The 20,431-nt window shown below is 41.4% G+C and overlaps 1 protein-coding gene across 2 annotated transcripts in view; it reads left to right on the forward strand.

Annotated features, from left to right (window-relative positions):
- The window catches only part of LOC122672783 (histone deacetylase 5), a 74,047-nt gene that overhangs the window by 3,624 nt on the left and 49,992 nt on the right, over nt 1–20,431 (forward strand). For both annotated transcript variants that reach the window (XM_043870274.1, XM_043870275.1), the window contains exons 2-6: nt 2,108–2,309; nt 2,845–2,991; nt 3,203–3,315; nt 14,509–14,720; nt 15,244–15,308. In XM_043870274.1, the coding sequence (XP_043726209.1) occupies nt 2,108–2,309; nt 2,845–2,991; nt 3,203–3,315; nt 14,509–14,720; nt 15,244–15,308 (739 nt within the window). The remainder of the gene's footprint in view (nt 1–2,107; nt 2,310–2,844; nt 2,992–3,202; nt 3,316–14,508; nt 14,721–15,243; nt 15,309–20,431) is intronic.

The following is a 20,431-nucleotide window of genomic DNA, read 5'->3' on the forward strand; positions in this document are numbered from 1 at the left end:
AAAACCAATTCGGATTTGTACTAGGAAGATCCTTGATGGAGGCAATTTTCTTACTTAGGAGACTCATGGAAAGATATAGAGAGGGCAAGAAGGATCTCCATATGGTTTTTATAGATGTAGAAGAAGCCTACGACAGAGTCCCTAGAGAGCTAATCTGGAATATCCTTGGAAAGAGAATGGTGTCATGTAAATACGTAGAAATAATTAAAGATATGTATGCTGATGTGGTGACTAACGTTAGAATGGTGGGGGGACAAGGCAATGAATTCCCAATCTCAATTGGGCTACACCAAGGATCAGCCTTAAGCCCTTATTTGTTTGCGCTTATAATGGACGACTTAACCAGAGGCATACAAGATGAGGTCCCATAGTGTATGATCTTTGCAAGATATTGTTTTGGTAGATGAGATAAAAGCAGAGATTAATACCAAATTGGAACTATGGAGATCAACCTTGGAATCAAAGGTTTGAAGATAAGTAGAAATAAGACCAAATATATGGTGTGTAACTTTAGCAACTCCGAGTCGGATAATGAGGTGGTGAATATTGGTGAGAGGGAGATCCCGCAAAGTGATCACTCCTAGATATTTGGAATCAATCGTAAATAAGGAGGGCGACATTGAAGACGACGTCGCCCAGAGGATTAAAATAGGGTGGATGAAGTGGAGAGGTGCGATCGGCGTATCCCTTTAACAAGGAAAATTTTATAGGACCGTGGTTAGACCTGCTATGATGTATGGTGCGGAATGTTGGGCTGTGAAGAAGTATCATATAAGTAAACTTGGTGTTGCAGAGATGAGGATGCTGAGATGGATGTGTGGGAAAACCAGGAAGGATAAAGTAAGGAATGACCATATCAGAGCTGAGTTGGGAGTAGCTTTGATCCACAAACTTAGGGAGAGTTTTTTGAGGTGGCATGAACATGTTCAACGGAGGCCTTCAGAAGCCCCAGTCCGGAGGAGTGACCTTATCCAGATTGAGGGAACCAAGAGAGCCAGGGGCAGGCCTAAAATAACCATAGGAGAAGTGGTGAAGAAAGACATGCTTAGCTTAGGCCTTGTTCCTGGCATGACATCAAATAGAGCTGAGTGGAGAGCGAAGATCCATGTGGCCAACCCCATCTTGTTAGACTTTGATTTTGGGATGACTTCAAATAATGCTGAGTGGAGAGCAAAGATCCATGTGACCAACCCCATCAAAAAGAACTAGCAGGTTAGTGTATCATTACCCTGACTAGTTGGACGTTGATTTTGGGATGCTGTTGTTGTAATTTTACTCCATTTTCATGGCCTAGAGCTGTATGTTGGGCAGTTAAGAAGCAGTACGTAGCTAGGAAGAGTTGATGCCCTAGAGTTGTCGATGTTATGTGTCCCTTACCTTTACTTCTATATTATTTTTCTGTCTCTTCTGGATCCAAGTAGCTGACCCCATTAAGTTGGGATAAGGCTGAGATTTTGTTGTTGATGTATAATCCTCTTTCCTTGAGATGATACGGGAGATTTTTCTCCTTCTTTATCATTAGCATTTTTCTTTTCCTTTTTTGACTTGCTTTGAGCAATTGAAAATTTTCAATCTTTCCTGTAAACCACAGGATCTTGGTCATTGTCTCTTGTGGCAAACTTTGTACCCATGTTTTCTGAATGGAAAATGTGGAAGGTGGGTTAACCATTATACAAAAATCAACTATGAAACATCCATCTCAGTTGGACCTGACCTCCAAACTACTTAGATTCTTATACTACATATTCTAGAAATATTATTGTGATTCAAGCTGCAACCAACGTGAAGCGAAATTCACTGTTATTTAAGTTAAAATTCCTAGTGGATGTCAAATTCTATACTGCCAATTGCACTCCTGAAGTGTGGAATCATATGAGTATATTATATCTTGTATTAGTTCAAACATATTCAGGTCTATGGAAAGAGAGTACAATATTCTTATATTTTTTAAGTTCATCTGAGGTTTGATTTCTCCAAGAAGTGCTTAGTGATTAAGTTTTGAAGCAAGACCACTTGATAAAGATTGACTCTTTTCATTTTTTTTTGGAGATTTCTTTGCTTGAATTTTAATGGTTCTCTAACTAGTGAATGTATATTTGTTTTCCAGATGTGTAGTTTTGTGTGCTAAAGAAGCAGAGGACAGGTATATAGCATCAGTTCACACGCAGAACCATATCAATTTGATAAGGAATGTCAGCTCAAAAGATTTTGATTCACGAAGGAAGAGGATTGCTTCAAAACTAAATTCCATCTATCTAAATGAGGGTTCATCCGAATCTGCTTACCTTGCTGCTGGCTCAGTTACAGAGGTAATCATTAAATGGTACTAAGATATAATCATTAATGGGGTTTGTCTAAGTCCCATAGAAAATTATTGTTATTTCTGGAGGTTACTCTTCCATGTATGTAAGTGAATGTGTGTGTGAGCTGAATATTAGTAACAGATATTTTATTAGTATTCCTTTTTCAATCCTTTCATAAAAAGTACCTGAGTTATTTCTAGGAATAAGAATACTACTTTATATAACACTTGATATGCTCAATGTATTTGAGAATTGGTTAACATGAATGTTTTTAAAGTTACTGAAACAAACCTATATGGTTGCAAATTTATGTCTATGTGTTATGTATATACTTATGGTACTTATATGAGTCTATTTATTCTGTTGTTCACTCCTCTTCACTCAATTCACTGCTTAATGATTCCTAAGTATCTTGCAAAGTTGATTACAATAAATGTTTTGTAGTTACTGAAACTAATGTATCATCACTTCAACTTTGTTTTGGAGGTTGGTTCAAACTCTCGATAGTCTTCTAAATCCCAACTTCCACTGCTCTTTTTAGGTGTCAGAAAGGGTCGCTAAAGGAGAACTGAGTTCCGCTGTTGCCATTGTAAGACCTCCTGGACATCATGCAGAGCCAGATGAAGCTATGGGGTTTTGTCTGTACAACAATGTTGCAATCGCAGCGAGTTATATCCTGAATGAAAGAGTATGGAGTCTATTTTTCTAAAATTTAAATATCTGTTTTTCAAAATGACATTATTATTGCCAATTATGTATGTATTTTGTTTTCTTTTTATGAAGGCATAATACACATTTTTAAGTTTATTTTTGTTTCCCATTCAACAAAATCTCTCTTCTTTTTGGTATCTTATCCTTTCTTGTCTTATCTTTACCTTTTCTCCTTCTTTCTATTGCAGCCTGAATTAGGTATTCGTAAAATCCTTATTGTGGATTGGGATGTCCATCATGGAAATGGCACTCAGAAAATGTTTTGGAAGGACCCTCGGGTGCTGTTCTTCTCTGTTCATAGGTATGTAAGAATTTTAAGCTCTTGACCTTCCTATCTCCAGTCTTTCCCCCCCCCCCCCCCCTGATTTTCTTGTGCAATGTGAAAAGGACCCTTGATTGAAATATATGCTTGTTTTTATTCAATCAGCAATTACAAAGAGATCAAAGAGGATAAAAAAGGGGAGTACCCAGTGCAAGAGGCTCCAGCCACTGCGGTGTCTGGCCGTCTGGGGAAGGTCATAATGTACGCAGCCTTACCCCTGCTTTCGCAGAGAGGCTGTTTCCAGACTCGAACCCGTAACCACTTGATCACATTGGAGCAACCTTACCTTGCCCCAAAGCCAGCCCTCAAAGAGATCAAAGAGGATGTTGCCCATAAATTTATACTTAGGTGTATGAAGTGGAGAGGAGCTTTTGGAGTGTTGCATTATCAAAACATGTGTTAAGTTTTATAAGACAGTTATGAGACGAGTAATGCCTAAGAGTTTTTATGTTGGAAAGTAAAGATACCATCTGTATATAAATATGTAACAGAGATGAGGATGTTTATACAAATATGTAGCTGGTATGTCGCCAAAGCGAGCTCCATATTCAAGTTATTTTTGCCATTTCCAGGTGTCTTCCGTATTCTTGGTATATTTCCTTTCGGTGTGGGCTCCTTGAAACTAAGAGTATTTATCGGTTCGGTTTCGGTTCAGTTCATGATATAACAAGTATAAACCATAACCAATTTGAATACTATTTGGTTTGCAAACCAAAACCAATTACTATTTGGTTTCAGTTATCTGTTTTTTATTCAGTTTCAGTTACCTGTTTGATTTCAGTTTCAATTATCCGTTTTGACTGCGGTTCAGTTATCTGGTTTGAATTTGCTTCCATTAGTTCTGTAATGGATCTGTCTGATTGTAACCTAATTTATAATTCCTTATATGATTGCAGCTCAAAATAGAGGTAAGTATGTCATTTAAGTTAAAACATTAGATTGCCAACGTATGCTACCTTTGGCTATTGCCAGGGGTAATCGAGTAAACTTCACAACAAAATTTCTTTCTTGAGTTTTCTGTACCCTCTTTCTTCTTCAGCGTGACCTGTTGGGAGAGTTGCAGAAAGAGGAGACATTGCTGACTACAAGAAACCAACGCGAGTGCTAGTTCCATCACACCCAAGTTGATGCGAGCAATTAGTTGAACCCACCAAGAAGAGAAAACTTGAGGTGCTTTAGTGTTGAACCCACATGTGATGGGAAACAGAAAAACTAAGTGTCTCCATTATGGCATTATTGTTAAACCTAAGAGCAGCAATTAGTTCGTGTAGAAATTCTGCGGATAACTCTCACTAAAAGGCAATTAGTTTGTATAGGATTTCTTTGGAAGAAGGAAGCGATGCTCACGCTCGCAGTTGAAACTTTGGTCTTCTGAATTTTGAAGGGAAGAGAAAGCGGGACTAAGGGAATGGGAGAATGACCAGATCTTCGAGTTTTCTATGGGTGTGGAAAGAGAATCAAGGATTAGATCTATGAATTCATGTTTAGTCTTTCTGTGTTCAGTTTTTGTGAAAAGAGGAGGAAATTAGGAGACGAGTTGTAAATTGAAACTGAAATCTCCATCCCAGAATAAGGTTAAAAACAGAATAATAGGAATGGAAACAGAGTGAGCTCACAGTGGCAGGAAATTCAGGTGATATTTAGAACTGAAATCTCAATGAGAGAAAATGGAAAAGCATAGAAAATCTTAACACCCCATACTGCATCTTGATTTTCAAAGAGAAATCAAATCATGGAAGTGGGAGACCAAATTGCTTTAGTACCGAACAATCAATCACAGAAAACCGAGGAAGGTGGTGTTTCCTCTGTAGGCATAAGAAAAAAAATTAATTTGCGAAAAACAAGACAAAAGAAAATCAACTCACTGGGTGGAGCCCCTGTTTTCAAGCTCAAACCAAGGAGGATCTTTATGGCTTTAACATTTGTCTAGAGAGAGAGATATAGGGTGGTTTGGGCTGCTGATCGTACATGTTGGTAAGTCAGCAATGAGTGAAAATTGAAGTGAAACCCAATATCTCACCTTTTATTTTCGGTTAAAATTCTGCAAGCATGCAGCAAGAGCAGCAGTATCTCATCCATCCTTGCAGTGATGAATCTCCGAAGAATAATTAAAAAGACAGAGGTATTATGTATTTTTAAGGGAAATAAACAAATTTAACTAAACAACTAAAAGGAATTCTTTTTGGCAGCATATCAACGCATTAGGGAAAAAGGAGTTCTACGAAGGACCAGAATAGTGGTAAAATCGACAGCACAAGTAGGGGTGTAAATGAATAGTCAAAATCCGTTTCGTATTTGTGTCCGTATCCGTTTAGCACTATCCGAATCCGTCCAAAGCTAAACGGATGCGGATACGGATAGTCTATAGCTATCCAAAGCTATATTTACATGTAAACGGATAAAATATCCGATCCGTATCCGTATCCGTATCCGTTTAGCACTATCCGAATCCGTCCGATAGCTAATCGGATGCGGATGCGGATATAGCACTATCCGAGCCGAATCCGATCCGTTTACAGCCCTAAGCACAAGGGTGCATTAGGGAAAAATGGTTTTGTAAAAAAGGGGAGCGTAACAGTGTAAGGGCCGAAATACATGTATGTACAATAACTGTATTTGACTGAAATTCTGGTAATACCAGAATGTTAAATAAAAAAAAGGAAAAATGATTGAAATTTTGGTAATGCCAGAATGTTAAATAAAAAAGGAAAAAATGGCTGAAATTTTGGTAATACCAGAATGTTAAATAAAAAGGGGAAAAATGACTAAAATTCTAGAAAGATCAGAATAATAAATAAAGCAGTAAAGTTCTGGAGTAACCAGACCATTATTTTAGAAAGCAGTAATGACCAACGTCATTGGTGGACATAGCCTCACACACACACACACACATATATATAGAATGAAGCGAAGAGTGCTTTCTATTTAACTTCTGGCTTGCCCGGGAAAGATATCAACTCACAGGCGCGGAGCCCTTTCAGCAGTATTTCGACTGCTCAGGTATCTCCTGGCACAAATCTGGAGTCAATAGTAATCTCAGATACTCAAGTCTCTTGGGGAATTTCTGCATGGGTTCCACGTGGGAAGGTGGAAGATCTAAAGAGGAATCTCACAAAGTTCTTCTCAGATCTGTGGACCAACAAAAGTCTAATCGATCAGGTCGAAAGTACTAAGTTGCCAGCCCAACTTCTAGAGCCATAACTTTTGACTCAGGTGGAATTACGGGAGTTGTAATACCTTTTTGGCTAGAAATGAAGCTAAGAAGATTGTGGGGAAAGCAAGGGCAAAGAAATATGATGATCTGTATAACACTCTGAACACAAAGGAAAGGGGAAAAAGCTATCTTTGAAATAGCTAATGTAAGAGAAATGATGAGTTGAGATTTCGACCTTGGTAGATGTATTAAAGTGAATATGGTAGAGTTGTAATAACAGATGAGGATATTAAGAAGCGTTGGGATGAGTAGTTTTGCGGCCTACTAAATGAATGCTCCCTGAGTAATAGGGCTCTAGTGGGTTGCATTACTTGTCGAGACACCACATGCCGCAAATATATACACAGGATTAAGGTGTCTGATGTAAAAGAATCCCTAAGAAATATGAAAGTTGGGCAAGACATTACGCCCAGACGGAGTCCCTATAGAAGTGTGGAAGAGCATTGAATTTTGTTGTTTAGCCTGGCCAACTAAGTTGTTTAACAAGATTATGAGTACCAAGAAAATGTTAGACGAATGGAGGCAAAGTATTGTAGTCCCGATTTACAAAAATAAAGTGGTTATTCAGAGCTGCTATAATTATAGAGGCATAAAGCTTTTGAGTCATAAGATGAAGTTGTGGGAGAGGATTATTGCAACTCAACTAAGGAAGGAAACCACTATTTCGAAGAACCAATTTTGTTTTATGCCAGGAAGATCCACGATGGAAGCTATTTTCGTTTTTAGGAGACTCATGGAAAGGTATAGAGAAGGCAAGAAAGATCTCCATATGGTCTTTATTGACCTAGAAATGGACAGAGATGAACAACATTGATGATAAGGAGATACGTCAAAGTGAGTATTTCAGATATCTGGGTTCTATTGTAAGTAAGGAAGGCGATATAGAGGATGATGTTTCACTGGGACGATTAGCTACACTTGCTAGTTGAACTGAACGGTATCTCATGTCACAGACACCATCATACACATGAAGCAAATCCCAACTTTAAAACTCTTCTATATTGGATTCATATATACTAAGGAAGGGTAACTTTCTATCTCTTCATGTTTGTATTTGTTGTCCATTTCCTTCTTAGATTTTGGGCTTGGGTTTGAAAGTTAAACTAGTCCCATAATTTTAGACTAGGTTCTCCCACTATAAATTAAGCTTGAATTAATTTAAACCAACCGAAACATAGGTCAAAATAACCCCTTGATTTAAATCTGGACCAGGAAGCCAAAATTATACAAACTCCCTGAGTACAATTCAAATTGTTAAGGAAAAAGCTATAAACAAGTCTTTGGCAATTTTGCATGGCAGCCTCAGACTCGAATTTACATCTTCACTCTAGCAGGCTGAGCCCAGTAAGCATGCTAATATAAAATGAATGAAAAAGCATTGCAAGGGTTAATTTGTTTGGCTGCCAACTTTAGGTTAAACTCTCTCCTCAAATTCAATGCATGTTGTTTGGCACCCATCAGTGGTCCATGTAGTCCCCACAGCCCGATCAACTCATCATGGCCAGATAGACTAGGTCAATGCTCTGACCAGAGAGAGACTACAGTCAGATTTGAGAAAACCTAGAAAAGGGTCAATCAGACCTGCTACAAACACTAAAATGAGAGAAAAGTAGCAAGTCTTGAAGGAGACCACAGTTTAAGGAACCGAGTCAATCATCAAAGTGATAGGCTCTTAATAACAGTTTAAGTGATTCACACCTTGGGGTAGAGTTTGTAAATACTGGATACATAGGTTGTGTCATTCTCTGCATTGGTTGGACTAACAGAAGGATGGGTGTCTCGGTAATGGGGCTAGGAAGGGAAGGAGGTGGCGAGAAAGGGGAAATAGAGGGAGAGAGAGGGGGTCTCGGGTGTGTCTCCAAGCTGCGAGAAGAGAAAGGGGGGTGGGTGTTGGTGTTTATATAGAAAAAGGAAAAGGGAGGGTTGTCACACCCCTGCCCGGTTGAATGCCAACTGGCATTCAATCGATCCCCCAGGATCAAATAGTGCAGTACTCCATATCACAGTTCATAAACACAGTAAATCATTGTAGCGGAAGAGAATGAACAGTAATAATAACAATAATAATAAAGGGATCAGATGATAACTGAGTATTTATATTAAGTGAAACCTGTGATACAACGTATGGTTCTCTAAAGGCACCACAAGTACAAAAGTAGAACAGTAACTACATATTATATTTCACAAAAAGTTTATAAACACAAAAAGATTAGCCTGCTCCATCAGGCTTGATCAAGTAAACGCGCATGCATCACATCCGCAGAAAGCTTCATGAACTTCAAACTTCTACACCGTATGATCCTCCTCGGTGTGGAAGTCAGAAGCAGTAATAACAACATCATCTGGTTTCTCAAAACCAGCAACACTATTTGAAAAAGAAGAGGTACCACAGGGGTGAGCTCCACTAAACCCAGTAAGGGAAACATGCAAACACAAGCATATAGTCCATGATGCATGACCTATATCTAAGAATGTTATTAACATCATTGTCTAGGTTTCATGAGGTATAAATGCTACTGTGGTAGGTATGATATTCTCAGTCATGGAATGAACTCATCGGTCTTCCCAAGAATACCACTCTACTACGGTGGGGACCCGCCAGTTCCGGAATATACACATCAGACCCCGACGAACCCCCAGTGATAACCCTACTGTTGTTCCCATTCCGGTTTGTACTCATCAGACCTGGGACAGTGAATGACATTCCGGTATTAACCCTTCAGACATGCCACGGGTTATCCAACACCTTTACCTCTGTTGGCAAGGGTCGTAACATTTGGGTTAATGATAGCCTAACTGCATTTCTAAACATGATGTCATATGAGGCAGTAATAGATAGTAATTTAAAAGTCCAACATCATTCCTCAATACATCACAGTAAATCATAGTAAAAGTATGTAAATGTATAAATGAATGATAACTATAACATGCATACATTTAATGCAAAGCAAAAGCTATAAAACTACATGATATTACTACTAAAATGATGGATGTAAGTAGCAACCAGCATAAATAGCAATTAAAGAAGAAACATTCCAAAGAAAAGTCAGAATTCCCTTACCCGTACTGGAGATTATCCCTAGACAAATGAAGCTCCAATACACACCTATTACCCCACCACTTGATGATTGTTAGTCCCTAAATAACCAATATATAACAAATATTAGGTCTAATATAGTCCTAGGTAAAAGCCTAAGGTACCCAAGAACCCAAACCAAGCCAATAGGTAGAACCGGATTCAGAACTGGCTGAATCCGGTTCACTTTATTACTCAGGTGTGTGAATCCTGGTAGGTAGTTCTGAATCCGGTTCACTTTATTACTCAGGTGTGTGAATCCGGTTCACCTACCAGTGACTGTTTTTGGGATCCAAAATCCATGGATCATTCAATTATGGGCCTACCTTCCCAAAATTAGTTTAGGGCTTTGATAGATTAGAGCAAATGGAAGATTTTGACCCATTTGCATGTAGGATCTAATTAGGTTTTCAAATAAAATTTTAAATAATTATAAATTCTGCAACTTTTGTGGAAAATGGCTGAAATCAAAGAAGGAGATAAGGAATTGATATTACAGCCTAGTTTTAGTAACCTACCAGCTATATCTAAGTCCTGATTGGGATTTTTGTCAAAAGCCATCTAATCTCTTAGGTCTAGGCTGAATTAGGTCTTAATTTCAAGAAGAAATCAGCATGACAAATAGAGAAAAGGTTGAGAAATTGGGGATTTAGGGTTGGAGGATATTCCTAGAACAATAGATTGGTTAATTAGGTTTTCAATTTAGGGTTTTGAACAACCCAATCTAGGGTTCATCCATTATAGAAGAGAGAAGAGAGTAATTTGGGAAAAACAGGTTCAAAGTTTAGAAGCTTTACCTGAATTGAGAGTGTTCTTGATGATGGCAGCTCCAATTCCCAAGTTCCAATTGAATCTCAAGGTTAGAAGAGAGCAATCCCAGCTTTCCTTCTCTTTTCCTTAGTTTTCTTCTAAGCTCCCAAGGCTGGAATCGATTTCTATTTGGTGTAAAAATGAAATCCTAAGCTAAGGATTTCTTATATATAAAGTCTACAAAGGGCTGTTTGTCACTTATTAATTGAAATCAGTTTTAAAAATGTAATTTCCTAATCTGTTTTTAAAGTAATTTAATTACTTAATTCAAGTTTTTAAGTTGTAACTTAGGATTTTAAAGGTCATGGAAGTGGGCCCGGGTATGTTGGCACCTAAGCAGTCTAGATCTACAAAGGGGTGTGGGTCCCACTAGGTAAAAATTACTATTCTGCCCCTAGTACAATAATTAAACAAGAATAGTATATATATACATAGAATGAGATTCTTACCTATATACCGGCCTAGGATATGGTGAGGTTCCGCATATGCTCGATCCAGCATGTCTGGCATAGGAAACTGATATGCAGGAACCCGACAGGATTTTCAAACTCAAGGATAGCTAGCTGTCCTGGCTCCTCGGAATCCTCCATAGGTGTGTCAAAGGATTGCTCTGAATTCACCACCGATGTAGCCCACAACATAGAGGCAAGCATAGACACAGACCTAGAACCTGTAATCACACAAGTTCAAAAAGTTCAAATTAGAGGTGGGTTTCACAAGGGTATTATGGGAATAAGGGAGAAAGGGGAGGGGCATTTTAGGCTAAAAAAGGGGGTCCATGTGGTTAAAATAAAAAGGAAGGGTTTGATTGGCTATCCAAAAGCGAGGTGTGATTGGTTGGTAAAAAGGGAGGGGTTTGCTTAGTCCACCAAAGGGGATGGCACAATGGTGAAGAAAGGGGGTAGAGTGATATTTCCTAATAGCTTGGGAACCAAGACAAAGAAAAAAAAAGTGATGTGGCATTATGTGATTAGTGGAGGGGTTTCTTTAAAGACAAAGACAAAGGGGTAAGGTGATGGCATCATGTGATTGGTGGAAGGGTGTCTCAAGGACCAAAACAAGGGTATTTGGTTATTGGCTTAGGGACAAAATCTAAAAGAGGTGAGGTGGCATAGATGTAACATGGAAGGGGGGGGGAGCATGGGCATGTGCGGGCCTTGCCTGGGCTTAGGTATGAGCTGGGTTTAAGTCTAGGTAGGTTATGGGTTGGTTTGGGTTGGTCTAACCATGGTTCAAGGTCTCGGTTTTGGACCTGGTTTCGGCCAGGTAGAAACCCGAGTTGGGCCGAGATCTTGGCTAGTTGCATTTTGACTCAAAGCCAGGTTTCAATGTGTTTTTCACCTAGTTAGGTCATGAAACTTGGTATACGGCCTATTTTGGGCCATTTAAATATAATGGCATTATCAGATTTTGAAATATCAAAGTCCAAATAGGAGTTTGACTTCGGACTCTAAGTTGGTAGGCTACAACGTATTGATAGACCCTATTCTACACATAATTTAGTAGTAGAAAGCATACAACTAATGTAAAACACTGAGATCTTGTCGAGATAATACTAAGATAATACCAAGATCTCGAGTCGATGCTGTTTCCTTAACTCGTCCTCTGTCTCGTCTCGGACCTTAGAAAAACCGAGATATCTTGGAGATCTCGGCTAGATCTCGGCGAGACGTCGTTCCATGGGTCTAACCTTGGTGACCGGGTCCGAGGATATTATTACATTTGTTTATTTATTATTCTCCCCATTCTTTTCTTTTGTCTTTTATCCTCAAACTTAAAAAATTTACATCTCCCTAACTGTGAATCTAGTTTTTGTGAGTCAGGTGTCGTTGGAAAGGTTTCGACAAGTACTATCCAGTGATGTAAGAATTGGGCAGTGGTTTGGCCAGGAACATAGTCAAAACTGCTCTCAAAGTAGAGTACTCACAAACTAAATGTCTTGATGAAATAATGGCCAAATAGTATCGTCTTTGCACCATTTTTTAGGACATGGCCCATGATGATTAAACACGTTGGTATGCAAAGTTTTGGACCATTCTGGAAAGATTTGTTGGTTAAATCCATTACAAGGGCATTTTGGTCATTTCCCAAACCCTGTACATTTTTCATGACTGAGATCATGGTTTAAAGTATCGACCGGTACGATACGATAGGAACCGATTCGTATCGGTATCGGTCGCTACCGATACGATACATACCGATATGGCTCCTTTTTTTTTTTTTTTAATTAACTATCTCGAATTGTATCGAAATGTATCGACCGATACGGGCCGATACGATACGATACGACCGATGGTATCGATACGTCCAGTAAAGGGTTCAGTGGATGGTTTAATACATATCGATACGTATCGACCGATACGGCTCGATACATATCGATACATACCGATACGTACCGATACATTCCGATACGTACCGATACCATCGATACATTCCATAAAAAAGCCATTTTCACTCACAGACTCGATACAATTCCTAATCTAATGAAAAAATGAAGGAAAACTCTCAACCAAATAGTCTAAAATCTTGCATTTAATCTTGGTTTTTCACACTTCTAAACTGAAAACGAATCAAGGAGTGCTACAACATCATCCTTTGCATCATCCAATACTCTTCAGGACTATAGACGATTACAACATGTGAGAAACTTCATCTTTTATAACAATTTCAATTTAATGCACTTGTTTGGTTATACATTATTCACCATTTTAGGTTTTATGCATGACACTTATTATATATTTCTTATTTATATTGTTTTTTATTCCAAAAGTGTATTTCCATGTGTATCTTGACCATTTCTATGCGTATTTGTATTGTTCGATATGTATCTCTGAAACGATACGATACGTCTCTTAAAATCACCCGACCGATACGATACCTGATACCGATACTTTAAACCTTGACTGAGATTTCCGATGGGATTCTAGGAGACTACAGTCATCACTGTTGATACAATCCTTGGGGTGGCAAAATTCAGTGTCTATAGGTATAAAGTATAAACTTCAAAACATTCTAATCTATTAAACATATCCATTCTGTATTAATCCATTACATCCGAAAGTTCAGAAACACCATAACCATCTCAACTCTTAACTCATGATTGAGGAAGGAAGAGACGGAAGAGTGGAGGAGGGTCACTCTCAAAATCAAAGAGTTTTCACTGTTTTAGGATGTAATGGTTTTGGATCGGTCCAACTAAGGTTTGGTTTGGTTTCTTTTTGGTTTTATCAGTTTAAAGTTTATTTGGTTGTATTCGGTCTATCGATTTTGATCGGTTTAGAACTGATGATTTTTGTTCACAACTAAATCCCAATCGATATGTTTCTTTTAAGTTAATCGGTCAGTTTCGGGTCACTGTTGACACCCTTACTTGGAACACAAGGCATCTGGAGACTTTGAGCATCAAGGCGCACCTTGTTGCCTGGGCAACACCTTGACAACCTTAGATGGATGGGTGGCGAGATTAAGAAGGTTGGAATCTGAAGATTGAATTTTGATAGAACTTGGGAGTAGATCCTACGAATGACAAGAGGAGTGGAAGATGATTTAAATTGTCAAATAATGTGCAAAAAGGATTAAGTAATGCTTCGATGAGGAGTTAAGTGGTGCAAAAGTATCAAGAGGGGAAGATTAGAAATGACGGGTTGAACTGGTGAGAAAAGATATTACTGCTTATTAGTTACTCAACGAAAGATACATCCCTAATAGATTGTAATAAGGAATCAGGAATTGTGTTGCCTATTCCAGTTTGTTAAGGTTACTCTTGGTTAAGATGGGTTGAGCTCTTTGATCTTATTTTTCGAACCCTAAATAATTCTTGATAATTTTAGGAAACAACATTCAAGCTCTAAATATTTCTTAACAATGTATTTGAAGGTTGTTATGAAGCATTTGCATTTTTAGTGCTGCAACTTGGTGTCTGTTGCACTTTTCTGATACAAGGGCCAAAGTATCTGATGGGCTTTGGCCCATATGTTATATGATAGAGTTCATTGAGACCAAACAAAAGGGAAAATGAAAATAAAAATAAAATGAGAACCATTTTAATTGTTTTTTCGTCCTACTTGCGCAGGTTTGACTTTGGAACCTTTTATCCAGCTGGAGATGATGGCACTTACACTATGGTTGGAGAAGGATCAGGTGCAGGATTTAATATAAATGTTCCTTGGGAGCATGGTCGATGTGGTGATGCTGATTATTTCGCAGTCTGGGACCATGTCCTCATTCCTGTGGCCAGGGCTTTCAATCCAGACATGATTCTGATCTCAGGAGGATTTGATGCAGGTTAGATCAAGTGATTCTAACTGCTAATGTAAGGAGGATTTGATGTTGTCCAGAAATGCTTATGTCAAGGATTCCCACTAGATTCATTAGCATCGGAGCTTTTCACTGCACACTGGTGGCCTCTACAGATTTCAATAAATTTATTATAAGCCAGTTTAGACAAAGTCTTGGCCTGTTCATTTATTATGCTCACAAGTGGAGATCATTATACATTCTTCTAGAACTAAAATACTTGACTGCAAAAATGTAATAAAAGCCAAACCTTCAAGACAATGTCCCTTCCTACTTCCTCAAGTGAATACTTTTAGTGACAAGTATTTTTTCTCTGTATTGATTTCTGTGTTTGATCTTGGCATTCTTATGTGTACTGCACTATTATGCGTTAATGATGTCCCTTTTGGTGTGAAACTTTTCTCTGTTGATTTCCTTACATGCTAAATGGTCAGTTCATATGATGGTTTCTTTGTGGTGTACTGGTGATTACCTTGTATTCTGAACTTCTGTAGTCCTCTCCTTGGAACAGCCATTGGTGATCCTTTAGGGGGCTGTCGTGTCACGCCATATGGATATTCTGTTATGATGAAAAAGGTTAGCAGTTAACAAAGTTCTTTGTAAATTTTGTTAATTTCCCATCTTTTGTTCTCCTCTCTGTGTTGAGACACTAACATCTAAGATGAACTTGTTTAATTTTGATTTATTATTTTTTGTACTTTGCAACCTTATCCCTACAACATTGTTTAACAAATGTAAGCATGGAAGCAAAGTAGTTTTTGAGTTGTCTTTAAGTTGTCTAGTCAGTTTTGAACTGTCTCACTTATGCATGAGTTGTGTCCTTTTAATATTATGTTTCCTATTTTAGCTATTTTTTTTTTGGTGAATAAATATATTACCAAACCCCAGGAGGGGACCGGAGGAGAAAAGAAGGGGGGGGGGGAATGTACAAGGGGAGGGAAGAGAGGGAGAGAAAAGACCAAAATCAAGTCCTCCTTAAAGAGGAAGGGGACTGCAACAGACTGCTATCAAGACCCCAGGTAACAACAATATGCCTGTTCCTTGGGGAATCCATGAAGGAACGGTGAGGGATAGTACTGATCTTGGAGGAAACTTCGAAGGAGATGTCTTTCCAAATCAAGTCGAAAGATCTAGATTTGGAAGTCCATCTCCTAAGATTCCTCTCCATCCAAATGTGATGAACAACAGAGCCAAAAACAAGCTTGCCAATAGTGTCACAGATGGTGCTGCCATTAAAAGGTTTGGTCAACCAGATGCATTCTCTGTCGAATGGAAGGTGTCTCCTGTTGCGGTGCCAGATGGAAGAGAGAGCTTTTTTCCAAATGATTGAAGAAAAATGGCAAGCAAAGAAGAGATGGGCAGTGTCCTCAAAACCGTTCCAGCAAAAGGTACAAGAGGAATGGACAGGGATGTGGCGGTGCAGGAGAAAGGCTTGAAGGGAGGCACAGGTGAAGCGATCTCCAGGCTGTGAGGCTATGGCGAGGGATGGAGCCTTTGAACCAGACTAGGTTGTGCCAGGGAACGGGGGGGATGGGGCTGCGGACAAAGTTCTAAGCTGATCTAGTGGTAAAATGGCCAGAGGGGGAGGGGAGCCAGATTGCCTTATCCGCAAGAGTAGAGGGGGAGAGGTGGATGGGGGGAAGGGTAGGCCAAATCTGGGAAAGTACAGAGGGGAGGGGAGAAGGGGGGACCAGGAACCAAGAGAGATGATGAGGGACAGGGGGGCAGATTTGGGGATGCCAGAGGAGTAGACAGCTCTAGGTCTGAAGACATTGTAAAGGATGCCTAAGGGGTGCCAGGGGTCAAGCCAAAGAGAGGTAGATGAGCCATTAACAACGGCAGTGGAGGTGGCCGTAAGGGCAAGAGGCCGAAGAAGGAGGATCTTACGCCAAACCCAAGACGCATCAGGGTGGAAAGGAGCAGTCCAAATGGAATCATTCTTAAGAAGATGGGAGTAGACCCAGTTGACCCAGATGGAATCGTGCTTGGAAGAGATTTTCCAGATAAGCTTGAGGATTCCAGCAGTGTTAGAATCCTGAATGCGGCGAATGCCTAAGCCTTCTTCTGCCTTAGGGAGGCAGACAGATTTCTAGCTAATTGGATGTAGGAATTTGGAGGTTTCTTTCCCTTTCCAAAGGAAAGCACAGAAGAGGTTCTCCAAAGCTTTGATGGTGGCTTTAGGGATGGTGAAGATGCCACACCAATAAATGTAAGAAGATTGGAGAATGATCTAATACATTCAAGCCTACCCGCATAGGATAAAAGTCTGCCTTTTCAAAGCTGGAGGCGCTTGCAGATATTATCAAGCATGGGGATGCAATGATGGCTGGAAAGCCTGGCAGGGATGAGAGGCAGGCCAAGATATTTGGCAGGGAGGGAGCCAAGAGAGAAGCCAGTGAGATGCAGGAGGGTATCTTTATCTGACTCAGAGATCCCCGCAAGGAAGATTTTGGATTTGAGGAGGTTGATACGGAGACTAGAAATGTCTTCAAAGAGGCGGAGGGAGGACATGATGGCAGAAATGGAGGAGGGGGAGGCCTTTGAGAAAATCATCAGATCATCAACGAAGGCCAGATGGGTAAGGTTGATGTGCTTGCATTTGGGGATGGGGGAGATGAGGTGAAGATCAGTTTTGGATTGAAGGCTCCTAGAGAGGACTTCCAAGGCTAGGGAAAAGAGAAAGGGGGAGAGGGGGCATCCTTGGCGGATACCAACTTTGGAGTTGATGTACCTGGTAGGGGAGCCGTTGATAAGAACAGAGTAGGAGGGGGAGGAGATGCAAGCATGAATCCAATGCACAAAAGCATTAGGGAAACCCATTTGGGTGAGCACGTTGCAGATGAAGTCCCAACGGAGAGAATCAAACGCTTTGTGTAGATCGATCTTCATGAGAGCAGCAGGGGAATGGGATTTACGGTTAAAGCCACGTACTATCTCAGAGCAGAGGATGATGTCGTCTGCAATGCTACGGCCCGAGATGAAGGCGGATTGATTAGGGCTGACCAGATCAGGGATGACTCGCTGGATCCTATTGGCAAGAATCTTTGCAATGAACTTGTAGAGTAGATTGCAAAGCGAGGTGGGTCTGAAATCGGACAAGGAGGAGGCTCCATCCAATTTGGGAATGAGACAGAGGAAGGTTTGGTTGATCTAGGCAAGTTGACTGGGTTTGAAGAAGAAGCTACGGATAACTTTGAAGAGCTCTCCTTTGATCGAGTCCCAGCAACCGAGGAAGAAGCCCATACTAAACCATCGGGTCCAGGGGCTTTGTTGGATTTATGGGAGAGAATGGCTTTAGAGATTTCATCATCCGAGGGAATAGACAGAAGGAAGTCAGATAGAGAGGGGGGGACAAGTTTGTTGATGAGATTAGAGGGGAGCGAGGAGGAGGGGTGGGGAGGGGGGTTGAAAAGAGAAGAAAAGAAGGAGGCGGCTTCGGCCTTGATCCCCGAGACGGAGGATATAGGGGTCCCATCCGTGGAGATGAGTTGGGTGATGGAGTTAGAACAAAGCCTGGCACGCAAAGAGCGATGGAAAAAAGCGGTGTTCCAATCTCCCAACTCGAGCCACTTGATTCTGGATTTTTGGCGCAGAAAGCTTTCTTCGAGGAGGGAAAGAGAAGAGAGCTCCTCAGAGAGCTTTTTCTCCTCCAAAGCAAGATCCTGGAGGGAGGGATCCTGTTGGAGGGAAGATTGGACACGGTCTAAATCAAAACGGCAGGAGGATAGGCGGGAAGGAATGTTGCCAAAAGTGGAGAGATTCCATTGCTTGAGGGCCGCTTTGGTGCGACGGAGCTTGGAGGCAAAGGCGAGGAGGGGGAAAGAGGGATAATGGATAGGCGGGCGCCAAGCTTGGAGGAAGGTGGGGAGGAAGTCAGCATGGGAGGTCCACATGTCGAAGAATTTGAATGGCTTAGGCCAAAAGACGAATAGGGCAGGATGAGGAGATGGCAAGGGCAGTGATCAGATAAGCCCTGGGGATGGAAGGTAGCATGGGAATGGGGAATGGTAGAGAGCCAAGAATCATTAATAAGGAGGCGGTCAAGCTTACAAGTAACCCGATCAGGACCAACCCTTCTGTTATGCCAAGTAAGAGGAGACCCTGACCACCGAAGGTCGTCAAGACCGAGATCTTCAATACAATCATTGAAGGAGTTGACAAAGGGAAGGTCAATGGGACGACCTCCAAATTTTTCAGATTGGAATCTAACCACATTGAAGTCAACCCCCACACCCCAAGGAAGGGAATTCATCCCAGGTTTGAGAAGAGAGAGATCACTCCAAAGGGCTAAGTGGTCAGCTGCCAAGTTGTGGGCGTAAACCACAGTGAGGAAGATAGAAGAGGGGGAGTTTGGGAAGGAGAGATGAAGGTGAAGGAGTTGGGGGGTGGAGTGGGAAATGGAAACATGGATTTTGGAGGGATTCCAAAGAATCCAAATGCGGCCGTTTGGAGAATGGTTTGTCGGATCAAGTGCTTGCCAATCCCCCAAAAGACGCCTTGTGAGGGAAGGTGCAACTTTAATTCCTTATTGCACACCAGCCAGCGCGCATCGCTCCCTCGCCCGAGCTGGGATCTGGGCAGGGCATTTTGGGTCACTCCCAACAATCCCCCCCCAAATGCACGCCCAATAACAGAGCACCCATGGCACCGGAGAGACTCGAACTCGCGACCACCTGCTTTGATACCAATTGTTGGATCAAGCGCTTGCCAATCCCCCAAAAGACGCCTTGTGAGGGAAGGTGCAACTTTAATTCCTTATTGTACACCAGCCAGCGCGCATCGCTCCCTCGCCCGAGCCGGGCTCTGGGCAGGGTATTTTGGGTCACTTCCAACATGGTTTTAGTTAGAGAGCAAGGACCAAGAAGGAGCTATAGAAGCAGCAATACGGGAGGAGTTCTCTTGGAGGACTCGGGTCTCAAGTAAAGCACAAAAGGAGGAGTGAGAGGAGTTGATGAACGATCTAATTTCATGGTGCTTTGCTAGGGAATTGAGGCCCCTAACATTCCAAATGAAACCAGCGGACATGGCTAGAGGGTAGAGAGCAGGAAGGTCCTAGGAGGGACACTCCGGTATCGTCGATGAGAGAAGACAATAGCCGGATTGCGAACAAAGGGGCGCCAGGGGGGGAGGGTCTAGTAAGACCAAAGGGCTGGGGGGGTGAACCGCGGGTAAAGGCAAAGGCTCCGGGATGACGAGGGGAGCAAGAGGGGGGTCCACTGGAGGGGTGGTGAAGAGGGAGTTTGAAGTGGATCGGGTTAGGAGAGGTCGGGGGGGAGGATCTGGGAGATGGGCTTGGAGGAGGTGGGTTGGGGGGGTAATGATGGGGAGGTTGTAAGAGAAATAAGAATAGGTGGGGGAAGGAAGATTCCGTTGAGAGGGAAAGATAGAAAGGAGGTTGGAGTGGGTGGGCTTAAGGGGAGTGGATTTAGTGAGGGTTTTAAGGGCTCGGGAGCTGGTGGGCCTAGGAGAAAGGTGGCTGGAAGAGGATTTATGGGCTTGAGGGGGGATGGGCCTGGAGGGTATAGAAGGGGATATTAACGGTTTTATGGGCTCGGTAGTAGGTGGGCCTAGGAGATAAGTGGATGAGGGTTTAAGAAGAGGAGGGGTGGGATGGCTGGATGGTAAGTTGAGAGGACACGTGGGTGGTGAAGAGATAATGGGGCCAGGGGAGGTGAAAGTATGAGGGTTAGGAAGCAAGG

Source organism: Telopea speciosissima, chromosome 8 (genome assembly GCF_018873765.1).
Source record: "Telopea speciosissima isolate NSW1024214 ecotype Mountain lineage chromosome 8, Tspe_v1, whole genome shotgun sequence".
In the NCBI taxonomy this organism is placed as follows: Eukaryota; Viridiplantae; Streptophyta; class Magnoliopsida; order Proteales; family Proteaceae; genus Telopea; species Telopea speciosissima.